Raw genomic sequence first — 18,399 nt, 5'->3', positions numbered from 1 at the left:
GAGCAGCACGAATGGAATGAAGACAGAAAGAATAGGAACACAGCACAACTACTTACTTTTTTGCAGCACTCTCCGGATCTTTCGGTACTGCTCGGGCTCTCTTAACTTCAGGTCCAACCACCGCTTCCTGAGCTGATCTTTCGATCTTCGTACCCCGAAATTCTTGTGAAGGCTTTTGACCACTTTCGCCATGATCTTTGCCTTTCTGATGTTGGAGTTGGGGTAAGGCCCATACTTTCCGTCATAGTCGGACTTCTTCATGATATCGACCATCTCCAACATCTCCCCAAAGGACATATTTGTGACCTTAAAACGTCTCCTTCTGGATCGGGACGTGTCCGGATCTGGGCTTTCCTCCTCCTCCTCCTCGTTGCTATAATTAGCACACACCTGCTCTAACTCCGCCATGTGCTCTTCACCCACTGCGCCGAACGAAAAGGGGCGGGGAATAGACTAGAAAGAACGTCAGGGGCGGGTGGAGTTACACGCATGCGCAGTGTGTATAAAGCGTAACACGCGTGCGTATTACGTACGATCTGTGAGCGGAGGAAGGAGCATTGGACACGCCGATCGTAAGAACGAAGGTAAGAGACAAACTTGTGCCTATACTGCTTCTACATTGAAGCCTATATTGTAACAAGATTAGGAGAGTTTTGTCTGACATTAGGCTTTGTCTTGTGTTGTGTCTTGCAGTGAACATGGATATCTTACTGAAAGATAATGACTTCATGTCAGTATTCATAGATATCTTAAGGGAGCTGCCCTGTCTGTGGGAGATTAAACACCCCCATTACAAGAACCAAACAAAGAGGAAGGCAGCACTGGTGCAATTGTGTGAAATTGTGAAGCAGGTGATCCCCACGGCAGACATCACCTATTTAAAGATATTAATTGGTGGCCTGAGGAGCACATATCTGAGGGAGCGCAAGAAAGTCCTGGATTCACAGAGATCCGGAGCAGCAGATGACATCTATGTCCCCAGGATGTTGTACTACGACAGGCTGCATTTTCTGGCAGGCCAGACTGAACCCAGGTCATCCCTCTCCAGTCTTCCTTCCACGCTTCCTTCCCCCCCCCGGCTGAGGCTTCTGACGCCCAACCTGGGCCTTCCAGGCAACAACATGTGGAGGAGCCCAGATTGAGCCAGGTATAGCATTCCTCTAAATATTTCTGCTTGTCCAATCAATGATGTTAACTAGATGTTAGTTGGGAGTACTAATTTAGGATTGTGATTGATGAAGCAAAACATTACAACCATGTCCCTTTTTCATACACAGGGAAGTCTCAGCCAGGAGGTGGCCGGGCCGAGCCGGCTGGCTGATCTGCAGGTCCCTCCCCTACACCTGGAAAGAGAAAGTGGCAGGAGGAGGAGTGCCCTAGAGGAGGCTACCGGAGGACTCTTTTGGAGGGCTACAGAGGTCCTGGGAGCACCACACACCATGGAGGAGGACATTGCTGCCACCATTGCCTATAAAATGCAGAGGATGGAGGAGGGCCAACAAGTCTTGTGTGAGGCGCTCATATTGGAGGCTCTTAACAAAGGTATGAGGGGCCAAATGACAGCTCAGACACACCTTTGCGATGGTCCTCCTCTTCCTCCCGCAGGTCCTCCTCCTCGTCCTCCCTCTCCTCCAGGTCCTCCCAGTCCTCCTCCAGGTCATACTCCTCCTCCTGCCACATCTCCAACTGCACAGCCACAGCCGGGAATGAAGCGTGAAAGGAAGACCAGAAAGTGAGGACCCTGGATCCAGTCTGGTCGGCCAAAAAATGCAGCCTCTTGTGGTACCACAGCCTGGGGACACACATGTCATCTGCTGCTATCCGGATCTCTGCGAATTCTGGACCAGACTGCCCTCCCTTACATATGGACTCCTCAGGCCACCAATTTTGATGTTCAAGAATTGATGTCTGCCGTGGGGGTCCCAGGCTTCGCTAATTTCTCTTGTTGATCCAGTGTTGCCTTCCTCCTTGTTTGGTTCTGAGCCCTTAATAAAGGATTTTTGTTTTGAATTATACTCTCCTATGTGTTTTACTTCAAAAAGGACAGTTGGTTTGTGTGGATTCAGGTACATTTCAAATATACAATGTGAAATGAACAAGGGACACCAACAACAAACAATCTCCTGGAGATTAAATAATAAAAGATATCAATGGTGTTGGGGTAACTTGACACACAAAACACACACAAAAATATTCTGGAGTAAAAATAAAAATAACATTGAACAAAGATCAGCCTTTGAAAAAATACAAACATTAAATCCAAAAAAAAGGCTTAAAAAAAATACTCTCAGATGTGACAACTAATAACAATACATTCAGGGAATCCCAATAAAAAAACAAAAATAAAACTTTGTGAGAAGTGTGTGTGAATATGAGCAGCAAAACTACTTAATTCTTGTCACATTATAAAGAAGAAGAGAGTGCGCTGTATTAAACCATTTTTAACATTGCAGCGTGACGAAAGTGCTGTATCCATTGTGAACGCTTTTACCAGAACGAGCTGTTCCATCTTGGAATTTCTTCTGAGCATGCGTGGCACTTTGTGCGTCGGAACAGGCCACACACGGTCGGAATTGACGCGATCGGATTTTGTTGTCGGAAAATTTTATCTTTTGCTCTCCAACTTTGTGTGTAGGAAAATCCGATGGAAAATGTCCGATGGAGCCCACACACGGTCGGAGTTTCCGACAACACGCTCCGATCGGACATTTACCATCGGAAAATCTGACCGTGTGTACGGGGCATTAGACTTTTTTTTTTTTTTTTAATGCTGGTTCACTTCGCGGCTATAATGAAATGTTGGTCCGGCAATACACATAAAAGTTAATTGATAAAAACAGCATTAAGAAAAAAACAAAATTCTGAAAAAAAAATGCGTGGGGTTCCCCTGAAATTCAATACCAGGCCCTTCAGGTCTGGTATGGATATTAAGGGGAACCCCACGCCAGAAAAAAAAAAATGGCATGGGGTCCCCCTAAAAATCCATACCAGGCCCTTCAGGTCTGGTATGGATTTTAAGGGGAAGCCCGCACCAAAATTATAAAAAAAATGGCGTGGGGTCCCCCTAAATATCCATACCAGACCCTTATCCGAGCATGCAACCTGGCAGGCCGCAGGAAAAGAGGGGGGGATGAGAGAGTGCCCCCCCTCCTGAACCGTACCAGGCCACATGCCCTCAACATTGGGAGGGTGCTTTGGGGTCTCCCCAAAGCACCTTGTCCCCATGTTGATGAGGACAAGGGCCTCATCCCCACAACCCTTGCCCGGTGGTTGTGGGGGTCTGCGGGCAGGGGGGTGTATCGGAATCTGGAAGCTCCCTTTAACAAGGGGACCCCCAGATCCCAGCCCTCCCTGTGTGAAATGGTAAGGGGGTACAAAAGTACCCCTACCATTTCACAAAAAAAAGTGTCAAAAATGTTGAAAATGACAAGAGACTGTTTTTGACAATTCCTTTATTTAAATGCATCTTCTTTCCATCTTCTTTCTTCTGTCTTCTTTCTTCTATCCTCCTTCAGTTTCTTCCACCATCATCTTCTTCTTCCTCCGATCCTCTGCTTCCTGCTCTGGTGTTCTTGTCCGGCATCTTCCTCCGCGGCATCTTCTTCCCTTCTTCATTCTCGGGCCGCTCCACATCCATGGGAGGCTCCCGCCGTGTGATGCTTCTCGTCTTCTGACGGTTCTTAAATAACGGAGGGTGGGGGCCACCGGTGACATCACACGGTGACCACGCCCCATGCCTATATAAGTTGACGCACACCTCGCAGATGATATTACAGCAGGATAGAGCGTCGTGTCAACATCGGAAGAAGAGAAGACGACGAAGAAGCAGAAGAAGACGACCGGGCCCCTGCTAGTAAAAGAGCTGGAAGAAGATAGCGGGGGGATCCGGCAGAAGATACCAGAGAAGAACTGGACAGCGACAGAAGAACCGGACAGCGGCAGAAGACCGGGCCCCTGCTGGCAAATGAGCTGGAAGAAGATAGCGGGGGAGTCCGGCAGAAGATACCGGAGAAGAACTGGATAGCGGCAGAAGACCAGGCCCCCTGCTAGCAAAAGAGCTGGAAGAAGATAGCAGGGGAGTCCGGCAGAAGATATCAGACACTGGGAGAAGAGGCCGGACAGCGCGGAGAAGAACCGGACACCGGGAGAAGATGCGGAGAAGAGGCTGGAGAGCGCGGAAGAAGACACCCGAAGTCAGAAGAAGACCCCCGGAGCTGCCTAATAAATTACTTTAAAAACCTGTGTAGTGTGTTTTTTTCTTGACACTTTTCTCCCCCAGGTGAATGGGTAGGGGTACCATGTACCCCATACTCATTCACATAGGGTGGGGGGCCGGGATTTGGGGGCCCCCTTATTAAAGGGGGTTCCCGGATTCTGATAAGCCCCCCATCCACAGACTCCGACAACCAACAGCCAGGGTTGTCGGGAAGAGGCCCTTGTCCTCATCAACATGGGGACAAGGTGCTTTGGGGTGTGCGCAGTGCGCCCCCCTTCCCCAAAGTACCCATCCCCATGTTGAGGACATGTGGCCTGGTACGCTTCAGGAAGGGGGCGCGTTCGCTCGTCCCCATCCCCTTTCCTGACCGGCCGGCTGCTAGCTCAGATAAGGGTCTGGTATGGTTTTTTCGGCATAGGGGGTTCCCCTTACAATCCATAACAGACCGAAGGGCCTGGTATACCCCAGGAGGGGGAACCCATACCGGTTTTTCTCGCGCTGCTTTAATAGGAAGATGTGTTTTTCCTATTGCAGCAAGTGCGAGATGTACCTCGCCGAGAACTAGCACGATGGGATTGCGCTGGAAACATTCTCGCAGCCAGGTACTGCTGTGCGTGCGCCGCTTCACACACTGAATTAAGGATCTATCCAGCGCACCAATTAAGGTCTGAACCAGCGCAGTGCATTCATCTTAGTAAATTACCCCCTATGTGAATAGTGAAACAGGATGCACAGCATGGCTTCAAGGAAGAAAGAGGGGGGATTTGGGACTTTGAATAAAGCACAATAAAGTGGCTCCATCCCTAATTGGGATAAAGAATAAAGGAAATGTGGGACTTTGAATGAAGCAATTGAATAGTGGAGGTATTTTTATCAATATAAAATTAATTATTAACATGTGTATATAGAAACGATGAAAAAATAATGTCATGCATATATAAAACAATCTTGCACAAGGCAAAAACATGATAGATAAATGGATGCAAACATATCAACACAAAATCATGACGAATACATTGTATTGATGTGGATGTATAAAATGGTATGGCATAAAAATGCCAACAGCAACATGCCCGATACTGGCATCTGTGTTCACATGGTATGCGTACATCTACTGAGTAACATAGTGACAACATCATCAAACATGATAAATAGTGGGTAAATGTCATTCCATATATGGTGTGGCTGTGGCATCAAAACAGAGCTTGACGCATTTTGTGGGTATGCCCACTCATCAGGAGCAGATGCAACAGGAATTCCTAAAGAATATATGAATGTATGAATGTAATAAACCACACTCAAAATAGAGAAGAAAAAATATCAGGGAGAATGAATCGTTAAACTATATGGGTGGTTGAACCAACCACACTTACCAACCAGGACAGTGAATGTGACATGCAGTAACTGGCACAAGGTGAGCTGAGAGCACAACTTTGCCACGGGAGCTGGGGTGGCAATATATCGGGATGTGGCACCAGATAGTGTTGGGAAGTGCAAAATGTGAGAATAATCTCCATATGGCAAATAATGATGATATGTAGCTCATCAAACAGGGATATCTGGGAACAAAATATTGAGCATGTATATAGTTATAACAATAGTAAGTTATGCATAAGTAATGAATAATACTAGACCCAGTATAGCTCCGAAGGGGATGATAGTTGAAATGAAATTAGTGTAACTTACCCCAATGCCGCATCAATGCAAAACCAGTAAAGCGATATGGCTGGTGTGCAAAATCCCAGAAGGAGACTAGCCGTGTAGACAGCTAGCTCCAAATGGGGGATGAATATATGCCACCCACGCCAAGCAAGTGAGCCAATGGAGGGAGAAGGTCCATACCTGAACTGAGCATTCACTCAGTGAAAGGCACGAAAGCTCCCTCACACTAAAACACAAGGGTGTTGATGCAAAACGTCAGCGTGATGACGTTATAACTGTTGTCGCACGCACGGCGTAGGAGACGTGCCGCCAATGCGTGAAAAGGCTCCCGCCCGAACCTCCCGAGCACAGGAAGTGCAAGGGGAGGAGGGGGAGGACCCACTGGATGCATCACAGCTCCCGCACGAAGAAAAGAGCACATTGCCACCCGAGCGTCCAATAAACCACAAAGACGCACAACACTGACCAGGTGGCAAGCAGGAATTGGACACCTGGACAGAAGCAAAAATGTGAAATTACTAGAATGGTGTGTTGCCTAAAAATAATGCCATGAACACGACTGATAAATATATATGTAAAAAGGAACAATATGAGTAAGTGTCCCTAATAAATAAACCTTTACAAAAGGCACCCTATTAGTGAGGGCAAACCTCACACAGGGACGACAGGGGAACACTGCCAAACCCAATCATCAATTGCTGCCATCCCTATGCACAAGGAAAAAAAGAGGGGGGATTTGGGACTTTGAATGAAGCACAATAAAGTGCCTCCATCCCTAATTGGGATAAAGAATAAAGGAAATGTGGGACTTTAAATAAGCAATTGAATAGTGGAGGTATTTTTATCAATATAAAATTATTTTTTATTGTCCATCAGTGCCGCCTATTAGTGCTCACCAGTGCCGCATATCAGTTCCACCTATCAGTGCCCATCAGTGCTGCATATTAGTGCTTCCTCATCAGAGCCACCTAATCAGGGCCCTTTAGTGCCACCTCATCAGTGCCCATCAGTGCCGCCTCATCAGTGCACATCAGTGATGGAGAAAAATTACTTATTTACAAAATTTCCTGGCAGAAACTAAGAAAAACGCTTTTTTTCAAAATTTTCTGTCTTTTTTCAATGTTTTTAGTAAAAAATAAAAAACCCAGCTGTGATTAAATACCACCAAAAGAAAGCTCTATTTGTGTGAAAAAAAAAAAAAAAATTAAATTTGGGTATGGTGTTGCATGGCCATGCAATTGTCATTCAAAGTGTGAGAGCGCTGAAAGCTGAAAATTGGCCTAGGCAGGAAGGGGGTGAAAGTGCCCAGTAGTCAAGTGGTTAAAATGGTTCTAAAGTTAAAATGCTTTTTACCTTAATGCATTCCCTGCATTAAAGTAAAAAACGCCCTGCTACCGGTTTTACCCACTCCAATCCATAAACACCTACCAGTCTCCTCTCACCTCTTCAGCACTGTCATGGCTGCAGCATGGCTCCCCTCACTTCCTGGCCTTATAGGAGACACTTATGGCCATAGGCTCCTGTTGCTATCAATTAAACTTCTGAGGAGGGAGCAGGGGTTGGCTTACTGGTGTTGTGTGTGTCTCTGGACTCACACAGCCTGGATTGGGAGTATTCATGTATGGGTGCCTTCATAGCACACAGCTTGCTAAGGAGGTAACCGGAGGAGAGAGGAGCAGGAAATGCTGGTAAAGGACTGTCAGAAGAGACCTTTCTGTGCAATAGCATTGCACAAAGCAGCCAAGTATAACATCTTTTTTAACCCCCCAAAAAATGTTATCCTTTAGTACCTCTTTAAGTTGAAAATGTGTTTTGGTGCAAAGGTTGGATACTGAGCCGAACACCCCCCGGTTCGGTTCGCAGCAGAACATGCGAACAGGCAAAAAATTTGTGCGAACACCATTAAAGTCTACTGGACTCGAACGTGAAAAATCAAAAGTGCTAATTTTAAAGGCTAATGTGCAAGTTATTGTCATAAAAAGTGTTTGGGGACCTGGGTCCTGCCCCAGGGGACGTGTATCAGTGCAAAAAAAAGTTTTAAAAATGGCCGTTTTTTGGGAGCAGTGATCTTAATAATGCTTAAAGTGAAACAATAAAAGGGAAATATTCCTTTAAATGTTGTGCCTGGGGGGTGAATATAGTATGCCTGTAAAGTGGCGCATTCCCGTTTATAACAGTCCCTGCACAAAATGACATTTCTAAAGGAATAAAAGTCATCTAAAACTGCTTGTGGCTGTAATGTAATGTCGGGTCCTGGCAATATAGATGAAAATCATTGAGAAAAAACGGCAGACCCCCCCGCAGCCCATTACCAGGCCCTTTGGGTCTGGTATGGATATTAAGGGGAACCCCGCACCCAAATTACAAAAAAAAGGCGTGGGGCCCCAGGCCCTATATACTCTGAACAGCAGTATACAGGCGGTCCCCAGCCAGAAGTGTAGCCAGAACAGCAGCCCCTTGGACACCACATGCTTGACCAGACATATGAGGACCTCCCATGCAGTCTGTTTCCCGTATACTATATTTGAGATTTAATAACTCTCAGGTATGATTTGGGTTAAATGAGAGTTCTTTGACCATGAGTGAAAGCTTTAAGACAATAACATTATTTATTGGTGAGTAGTTGAAAGTCTATCTAATACACAACCATCTATCTATAGTCTACACCAAGGAAGAAAATATTAGGTTAAAATAAGAGAATTACATGAAGAAAAACAGCGTATATTCATTAAAACATTAATCTACAAACATATTTAGTTACAAGTAAAATGCAGACCTTTCCCATAATTACCCTTTGCACCAAGGTTCCATTCTGATGGTTGCTCTCCCATAAAAGTGTAAAAGTGTGTGTTTCACTCCCATCTAGTCTGTGTATATCATTACATGCTGATGCCTCATTGGTTGGCATAGCGTCGCTCTGATTGGTGAGCTTCCCTATTCCTGGTTAAGGACTGGCTACATCTCCAATCTCTATACTTTACATAAGTCAGCCCCCTTTAACACAAATCCTTGTGACTGTTCTGAACAGGAGATTAACTTGAATTTTCCCGGGAAGTTAAGAATTGATTATGGGTTGGCCTCCCTTCATTGCATATCCCAGCATGAGATCCTTTGAAGTGAGTATGTGTAAAATAATGAGGTTTGGATCCCATTGTTTGTATACACAAGGCACACTAGGCACCGACTTGTCTGGTCTACCAGAGATTTCTGTGAAGATAATATGTTCCGCCCTACATAGATACAAGCTAAATTAAATATATTCACAATTACAATATTTTACAGAATTTAATAGAGATTTCACATAAACTCATAAGGCAACAAGTCCGTTGGCAACAGCACTCGAAAGACCCACATCAAAGAAAAAGGCAGACTTCTCCTTGCTCCTCATCTGGGATCTCCAACCCTACTATACCTCCAGTCCTCTCAAAAACCGGCACTGAGAGGAATGAAGGTATAGCAATAGGTGTCCCAAGTACTTGCAGCCAATCTGCTAGCAGTAAACCACCATCTGATTTTATCAGGCAAATTTCCCTACTCCAGTTGCTAAACCGTAAAAAGAAATTTGGTCTAAGCCATGCATATGCTCAGCATCTGAATGCTAGCTTGGCCAAATTGCTAGAACTGCAACTACTGCCTTTTCAGCTGGTAGACTCTGCCCCCTTTCGTGAATTTGTGGAATGTGCTGTACCTCAGTTGCAGGTTCCAAAACGCCATTTCTTTTCATGGAAGGCCATTCCAGCTCTCTACCAGCATGTGGAAGGCAATGTTTTTGTCTAGTTGGACAGGGAGGTAGCAGTAAGGTGTATATTACCGCTGACTCATGGTCTAGCAGGCATGGGCAGGGATGTTACCTTTCCTTCATGGCGCACTGGGTAACTATGCTGGCAGCTGGGAAGGATGCAGGACAGGGTTCAGTATTGTTGGGGCTTGTTCCGCACCACGCCTCCAAAATGCTAGTACTGTGTACACCAACAGAAGTGTAATAACAACTATGGGTGCACTGTATGTATTGTGTACACAACCAGAAAAGTAGTAGCAACTGCACTATGGGTGCACAGTACTGTGTACATCACCAGAAGTGTAATAACAGCTATGGGTGCACTGTATGTATTGTGTACACCACCAGAAAAGTAGTAGCAACTGCACTAGGGGTGCACGGTATTGTGTACACCACCAGAAGTCTAATAGCAACAATGGGTGCACTGTATGTATTGTGTACCTGAAAAGTAGTGACTGAATAACATATGATATGCCTGTCTGAAGTACATTAGAAAAAGTACACCAGGGATGGCCTGCAGTCAGATATAGCTAAACTGGATGCAGTGGATATATATATATATATATATATATATATATATATATATATATATATATACACACACACACATACACACACACACACACACACAAGACTGTCTGTGTATATGTGTGTATCTATATATATATATATATATATATATATATATATATATATTAAATACACTGCAGCTAACTGAATAACCTGCCTGCCTGAAGTATATTAGAAAAAGTACACCAGGAATGGCCTGCAGTCAGATATAGCTAAACTGGATATATATATATATATATATATATATATATATATATATATATATATATATATATATATATATATATATATATATATATATATATATATACACTGCAGCTAACTGAATAGCCTGCCTGCTCAATCTAAATGACACTCTCTCTCTGTCCATGCCAACAACACACTACATGGGGCCGACGTGCAGGCAGCCTTATATAGTGTGGGGTTGTGGACTTAGTCCCCCTGAGCCATGATTGGCCAAAGGCACCCTGCCAATTATGGCTTTCTTAGCTGAGGGCGCTGGGATTGGCCAAAGCATGCAGGTCATGGTGCATGCTTTGGTCAATCATCATACAGCAATGCACTGCGCTCCTGCAGTGCATTATGGGGCATTATGCGGCACTTGAATTTGGCGCGAATGCCCCATAGTGTTCGGTTTCCGACAAAAAGGCGAACAGCCAATGTTCAAGTCGAACTCATGTTCGACCCGAACATAAAGCTCATCCCTACTTTGGAGCTGTGAAGGTTAACAGCAGTGGCTCCTAATCAGGAAAGCTGCACTGCTCACCCATCCCCTCCTGCCTCCTCTGACATTCATAGAACTACACTCCTAATGAGTTCTGTGAATGGGTGGAGGAGATACTATCATTCAACTGTTCCCCCTTCATTCACAGAACTTGATGCATCATGGGAGTGTAGTAGGACAAGTTCTATGACTAGTGGAGGTGGCAAAAGGGGAAGAAAAGCATTGCAACTTTTCTGATTAGGAACCACTGATGTTAACATTACAAGTGCGAAAAGATAGCTGCTCAGGGCAGTATTTGGCAGCTGTGAAGGGGACACAGAAGCAGCCACCTGCAGGTAATGAAATACCTAGCATTACACATACCTAATGTGTATGGTGCTATATCCCCCAAAATAATTCACTAAACCTCAGCTTTAATGGCACTGCAACACATCAATGCATGCATGGTGGAGTTACCGTACATTGTGGTACTCCATGCAATTTACTGTGGCATTCCACAATGTTTTGGTGTGAACAAGCCCTAAACTGTACTGCCTACTTTTGTAATAAAAAGGATTCACAAGCCCCCAGTACCACTTTAGATGTGAAGACCTCTCTGTAGTACATTTCAGGGAATGCCTATAATGTGAACTCAAAGTCAGTGCAAACTGGGAAATGGAATGAGACTATTTTAACAGAAAGATGGATGAAAAATCAGGGAAAACTTCAGAGTACAACTGCAAAGGCTTTATGGAAGAGAAATGTAAAAATGTAAATGTTTTATGTGTTAGGAAATCACATCTTGCTTCACATGAAAAGAAAAGCATCATTTTTATTATAATTAAAATACCTACAGTAGCAATTATACAGTTTTTATTACCCATAAATTATAAATGTTTACAGATGACATCTTCATAGATTAAAAGGAACAAACTGAAAATGACATGGTTATGGGTAGCCGTCAGCATTATACATGAAAAAGGTTGCCGTGTGAATGGACTGCTCCTGGGGGACTGACAGTCTCTATTCCCACTTGATCTGCACAAAAATAAAAGACTTGTTGTGCTCAAAGAAATTGCACTTCTAAACCTTGTTACTTATAAGGAACTATATTTGTATGGCTGTACAAATCAATATACTGTAAGGTAGGCTAATTGTCCAAGAAAACTAGTTAGGTTTTATCTTATATTTTATGTCAATTAAACATACATCTGTCAATTAGATGCACACTTTTTAACATGGAAACCTCAACTTTTATAGGAATTGTGATGGTTACATAGACCTGGAAGAGTTGAAGGGTATGTTGGAAGCAACTGGTGAGACCATTACAGAGGATGACATTGAGGAATTGATGATAGACGGAGATAAAAATAATGATGACAAAATTGACTACGATGGTGAGTAGTTCTTCAGGGTAGAACATGGACATAGTGTTATTATAATCACTTGTTTTTGTGGCAGGAGCATCATTTGTGAGACATTAGTGTCCAGATGAAAATAGAAGCAAAATGAATAGGTTATAAAAATGTAACGTGTATTCATGGTATGTAGATCCAAAACGTTTAGTCTGAAATAAAATGAGGAAGGGGTAGAACCCTTTGTCAGATTTCTGTTGCTAAAGGTATACAAATGGGGTGATGGGTCCATTAATGGTGTCTAGTATAACCAAGGCCAAATCTAAACTTAATGGCTCTGGTTAGGTAGCATTTACAAGCCAAGGGACCCAAAAGACCACTTCACATAGGGTTTTTTTTCTACTAAAAAGAGTGAAAAATCTGATGCAGCTCTGCATAGAAACCAATCAGTTCCCTGTTTTTTTTTGTTGTTGTCAAAGCTTAAAGAGGAGATCCGCCCACCGCTGCAAAAATCCAGCAGCTACACATACTGCAGCTGCTGACTTTTAATAATTGGACACTTACCTGTCCTGGAGTCCAGCGATGTTGGCACTGCAGCTGATGTTTCCATCAGCTGTCGGGTGCTCCTGCCGCCATTGCAGGTAAGGGAACCCGGCAATGCAGCATTACAGCTGCACTGTCGGGTCCCTACTGCGCATGCACAAGGCACCACTGCGCTCTCCTACTGGCCTGACAGCGGGGGAAGGAGGAGGGAGGAGGGAGGAGGAGGGAGCTGAGCCACTGACGTAATTCGCTGCTGCCAGATTTTCCGGAAGTGGGGACAGAATACCCGTCAAAGGCATGTATCCGCTCCCCCCCCCCCCGCCAGTTTTAGTAAATCAACCCCAAAGTGCCCAGAATGATGTAATAAATGTGTCAAACCAATAATCATAGAGTCCAAGAAGATTTTAAAATACTTTATATTAGGGTGATGGTTGAATTATACATCCAGTGCTTTTTTGTGGGCTTTAACACTCCTTCCTCATCAGGGATTACAAATGTGAACCGGAAAGGTAGGGTTGTAATTATATGTGGAATCTTATAGTGTGCTAAAATTAATGCAGATTAGGGGCTTCAGTAACATATAGTATGACTCCCTTCACCTTGGAGATATCTGCTCATACTTCTTGTTTTGTCTCTGGGATGGGAAATTAAGAGAAATCTCACTGAGTTTCACTACCTTCACTACTCAGTCCAAAATAAGAATAAGGTTTTGGCTTTACTTATACAAGGAATAAATGCACTTTAACTCACTTCATTTAAAAGCCTGTATGCATCTTGTCCTGCTAACAGGTTTTCCCAGTGAAGTGAACAGATTTTGGGCCATACATGCTGAAGGGATGTGTAGGAGCAAGAAGATACTGAAAAAAATGTTTATGCATTGCTGAATAGGCTACACACATAGATGTGCGCACAGGGTGTGCCGGATGTGCCTGTTCTCATTAGCATTATCGATGTGTGATGGAGGGGAGATGGGACAGATCTCCCACTGAGCGGCTCTGCTTATAAGAGGAGTATGTAAGCATTTCTCTCTCATTCTGTATTTGCCGGCAGGGAGATCATGTGCTGGCGGGGAGATTATAAAGATTTCCTCTCTAAATGGCAGAGTGCTTTTTGTAAATATTTTATTATATCTTTTCATGTGATAACACTGAAGAAATGACACTTTGTTACAATGTAAAGTAGTGAGTGTACAGCTTGTATAACAGTGTAAATTTGCTGTCCCCTCAAAACAACTCAACACACAGCCATTAATGTCTAAACCAATGGCAACAAAAGTGAGTACACCCCTAAGTGAAAATGTCCAAATTGGGCCCAAATTGTCAATATTTTGTGTGGCCACCATTATTTTCCAGCACTGCCTTAACCCTCTTGGGTATGGCATTCCCCAGAGCTTCACAGGTTGTCACTGGAGTGCTCTTCCACTCCTCCATGATGACATCACGGAGCTGGTGGATATTAGAGACCTTGTGCTCCTCCACCTTCCATTTGCGGATGCCCCACAGATGCACAATAGGGTTTAGGTCTAGAGACATGCTGGGTTAGTCCACCACCTTTACCCTCAGCTTCTTTAGCAAGGCAGTGGTCGTCTTGGAGGTGTGTTTGGGGTCGTTATCATGTTGGAATACTGCCCTGCGGTCCAGTCTCCGAAGGGAGAAGGATCATGCTCTGCTTCAGTATGTCACAGCACATGTTGGCATTCATGGTTCCCTCAATAAACTGTAGCTCCTCAGTGCCAGCAGCACTCATGCAGTCCCAGACCATGACACTCCCACCACCATGCTTGACTGTAGGCAAGACACACTTGTCTTTGTACTCCTTACCTGTTTGCCACCACACACGCTTGACACCATCTAAACCAAATTAGTTTATCTTGGTCTCATCAGACCACAGGACAGTAACCCATGTTCTTAGTCTGCTTGTCTTCAGCAAACTGTTTGTAGGCTTTGTTGTGCATCATCTTTAGAAGAGGCTTCCTTCTGGGATGACAGCCATGCAAACCAATTTGATGCAGTGTGAGGCATATGGTCTGAGCACTGACAGGCTGACCCCCCCACCCCCACCCCTTCAACCTCAGTAGCAATGCTGGCGGCACTCATACGTCTATTTCCCAAAGACAACCTCTGGATATGACGCTGAGCACATGCACTCAACTCCTTTGGTCAACCATGGCGAGACCTGTTCTGAGTGGAACCTGTCCTGGTAAACCACTGTATGGTCTTGGCCACCATGCTGCAGCTCAGTTTCAGGGTCTTTGTAATTTTATAGCCTAGGCCATCTTTATGTAGAGTAACAATTCTTTTTTTCAGATCCCCAGAGAGTTCTTTGCCATGAGGTGCCATGTTGAACTTCCAGTGACCAGTATGAGAGTGTGAGAGCGATAACACCAACTTTAACAGACCTGCTCCCCATTCACACATAAGACCTTGTAACACTAACTAGTCACATGACACCAGGGAGGGAACATGGCTAATTGGGCCCAGTTTGAACATTTTCTCTTAGGGGTGTACTCACTTTTGTTGCCAGTGGTTTAGACATTAATGGTTGTGTGTTGAGTTATTTTGAGGGGACAGCAAATTTTCACTGTTATACAAACTGTACATTCACTACTTTACATTGTAGCAAAGTGTCATTTCTTCAGTGTTGTCACATGAAAAGATATAATAAAATATTTGCGAAAATGTGAGGGGTGTACGTGTATGTTATAATACAAAAGCATTGAAAGAGATCAGGGGGGTTTAACAATGATAATATCAGATTAAAAGTGCACTTACTCTTTAAATAATACAAACTTAAGATGCAAATGCTATGAAACTTTATTTTTTTGAAATTGTATCCCAAAAGTATATAAAATTGTACAAAAGCCAAACACGTTCATCTTTTGCATATTTGCCTTATGTAATCATAATTATATATAATTTCCCCAAATCATGAGGGGAGGTCTTAGTTGCTTAGCAACTGTCGATGCTGTGGCCTTGATATGTTGTTGTTTTTTTAGGTTCTGCATACCAAAAGAAAAATCTACAGAACTCTTAAAAATGCTTGTCATTCTGCTAAGCTTGCCACTGGAAAATTACATATGTGCAAATAGAAGTAACAGATTGCAAATCATAAATATTTTAATACTATCCTTTAAATTCAGTTTTGAAACATTCTTACGTTTTTATTTTTTATTTTTTTGCTTTATGGAGCAATCTGTTTTGTTGTGGCACCCTTGATGTTGAATGTCAACAATCAAGAAAATGTTCAAATCACAGAATAAACTAAAAATATTTGTATGACACATACATATTAGATGCAATGAAGGTTATTCCTCTGTGATGCTACAATAAAAGTATACGGAACAGCAAAAATGTGTTTTAACTATGAAATATCCTTCCTCACAAAAGTATATATTTTTACATTTACAAGTAAAAATATTTTATATAAATATCTTAATATCCCCAATAGTAAGTAGTGGAGATAGGTTGGGACTTTGACAAAGCCATGGCCTGGTAAGGCCATGTATTTCCATCCCATGGGACTTTAAATGAAACCATGGCCTGGTAACGTCATGTGTTTCCATCCCTATTTAATTCAAAAAAAGGGGGAGCAAGGGGGGAAGGGGGTATTGGGACTTTATATCAAACACGTGGTAGCAAAGGAATGAATTGGTGAATAAATAGGAATTTTATTGATTACATATTATAATGACATAAAATTCTGGTATCAATAGTAAGCAAGGTAATTGCAAAACAAGGTAATTGCAAAACATGGTAATGTACAAACATGATAATAACATTAGTGTCACAAAGTAGAATCACAATAAAAGTCCAAGGTTCACCAAGGCATGATTAGATAAAAACGTAAGCAGATTGATGCCTGCAAGACCAAGGGCCTCTTACACCTGTTGGGATAGTAGATAATAACTTGAAAAACTGGGTATGTTAATAGAAACACGGTATTTGGTAGCTCTATGCGTTTCGTGGCCTTTGAACCACTCGTCAGGAGCAAAGCACGTGATAAATCTATGATAGAGAAATTGTAGGTAGATAATCAAAAATAAATTTAAAATGAATGAAAGGCATGAACAGGGGTGGGGTAAAGGAAACCCCACACCAAATGCATGATTACTTACTCAGGTCAACATGTTGGTGGTATGGTAGGTTGGCGCTGCAAGCCATCTCCTCTGGGCTGCCTGCCATGGCTCCCGGTTGGACGTGCCTATAGATGGCTTGCTGCGCCGACCTACCATACCACCAACATGTTGACCTGAGTAAGTAACCATGCACTTGGTGTGGGGTTTCTTTTACCCCACCCCTGTTCATGTCTTTCATTAATTTTACATTTATTTTTGATTATCTACCTACAATTTCTCTATTATAGATTTATCATGTGCTTTGCTCCTGACGACTGGTTCAAAGGCCTCGAAACGCATAGAGCTACCAAATGCCATGTTCCTATCAACATACCCAGTTTTTCAAGTTATTATCTACTACCCCAACAGGTGTAAGAGGCCCTTGGTCTTGCAGGCATCAATCTGCTTACATTTTTATCTAATCATGCCTTGGTGAACCTTGGACTTTTATTGTGATTCTACTTTGTGACACTAATGTTATTATCATGTTTGTACATTACCATGTTTTGCAATTACCTTTTTTTGCAATTACCTTGCTTACTATTGATACCAGCATTTTATGTCATTATAATATGTAGACAATAAAATTCCTATTTATTCACCAATTCATTCCTTTGCTACCACATGCTTCATATAAAGTCCCAATATCTCCCTTCCCCCCTTGCTCCCCCTTTTTTTGAATTAATATCCCCAATGTCAGTCTGTATAAGGTCCCTGCTCTCTGCAAACTTTCATCACTCAAAGGGGAAACATCCCCCTCCCTCTCTCCTATGACCTACGGATTTAATGGGAAGGTGTACCCCGCAAGGTTGTTAAAGTTTAAGTGATTTATGTGTGCTTTTAAACCTTTTAGTAATGTTAATGCATCTGTATGTTTTACAGAATTCCTGGAGTTTATGAAAGGAGTTGAATAAATGGAAGGGCAAAACGAGTTCCACGCAGTTCCACCTCTACAGTGTTTTTCTTAATTTTGTGCTGTATCGCAAAACATACTAAATAGCAAACAGAATACAATCATCACTACAATGAATATATATATAATATAATTTCAAATGTCATATATACATAAAGGACAACATTTTTCGACGCTGTAAATATTTCAGAGTATCTAATATCTTAAAAATGGGAGATTATGAAAACAAAAGACACTATGACTTTACAGTAATTTTGACTGCATTCACTGATATGATGCCTGTGTGCCATGAATAAAGTACATGATTTTAAGGTATAGTTTGTTTTTTTATATTTATACATACAATCAGAACATTTAAAGTAGAACTAAAGGCAAAACTTTTTTTTTCATTTTGGATAGAGTAAGAGAGGGTTATAACCCTCTAAGGTTTATTTTTGTCCTCTTTGTCCCAATGGGGAGATTTCCCTTCACTTCTTGTCCCATAGCCAAACAGGAAGTGAGAGGAAATTCCTGCAAATTAAGGGAATTCCTTGGGGACCCCTAGG

General features: G+C 42.8%; 1 protein-coding gene across 1 annotated transcript in view; it reads left to right on the top strand.

Moving 5' to 3' along the window:
* LOC141141513 (troponin C, slow skeletal and cardiac muscles-like) overlaps positions 1 to 18,169 on the top strand; it is a 46,288-nt gene extending 28,119 nt beyond the window's left edge. The window contains exons 5-6 of the mRNA XM_073629125.1: positions 12,190 to 12,326; positions 17,824 to 18,169. Of these exons, the coding sequence (XP_073485226.1) occupies positions 12,190 to 12,326; positions 17,824 to 17,855 (169 nt within the window). The 3' untranslated portion in view covers positions 17,856 to 18,169. The remainder of the gene's footprint in view (positions 1 to 12,189; positions 12,327 to 17,823) is intronic.
* Positions 18,170 to 18,399: the final 230 nt, after the last annotated feature.

This window comes from Aquarana catesbeiana, linkage group LG04 (genome assembly GCF_042186555.1).
Source record: "Aquarana catesbeiana isolate 2022-GZ linkage group LG04, ASM4218655v1, whole genome shotgun sequence".
Lineage (NCBI taxonomy): Eukaryota > Metazoa > Chordata > Amphibia > Anura > Ranidae > Aquarana > Aquarana catesbeiana.
Note: the sequence above shows the minus strand (reverse complement) of the source record. Positions and strands in the feature narration are given on the sequence as shown.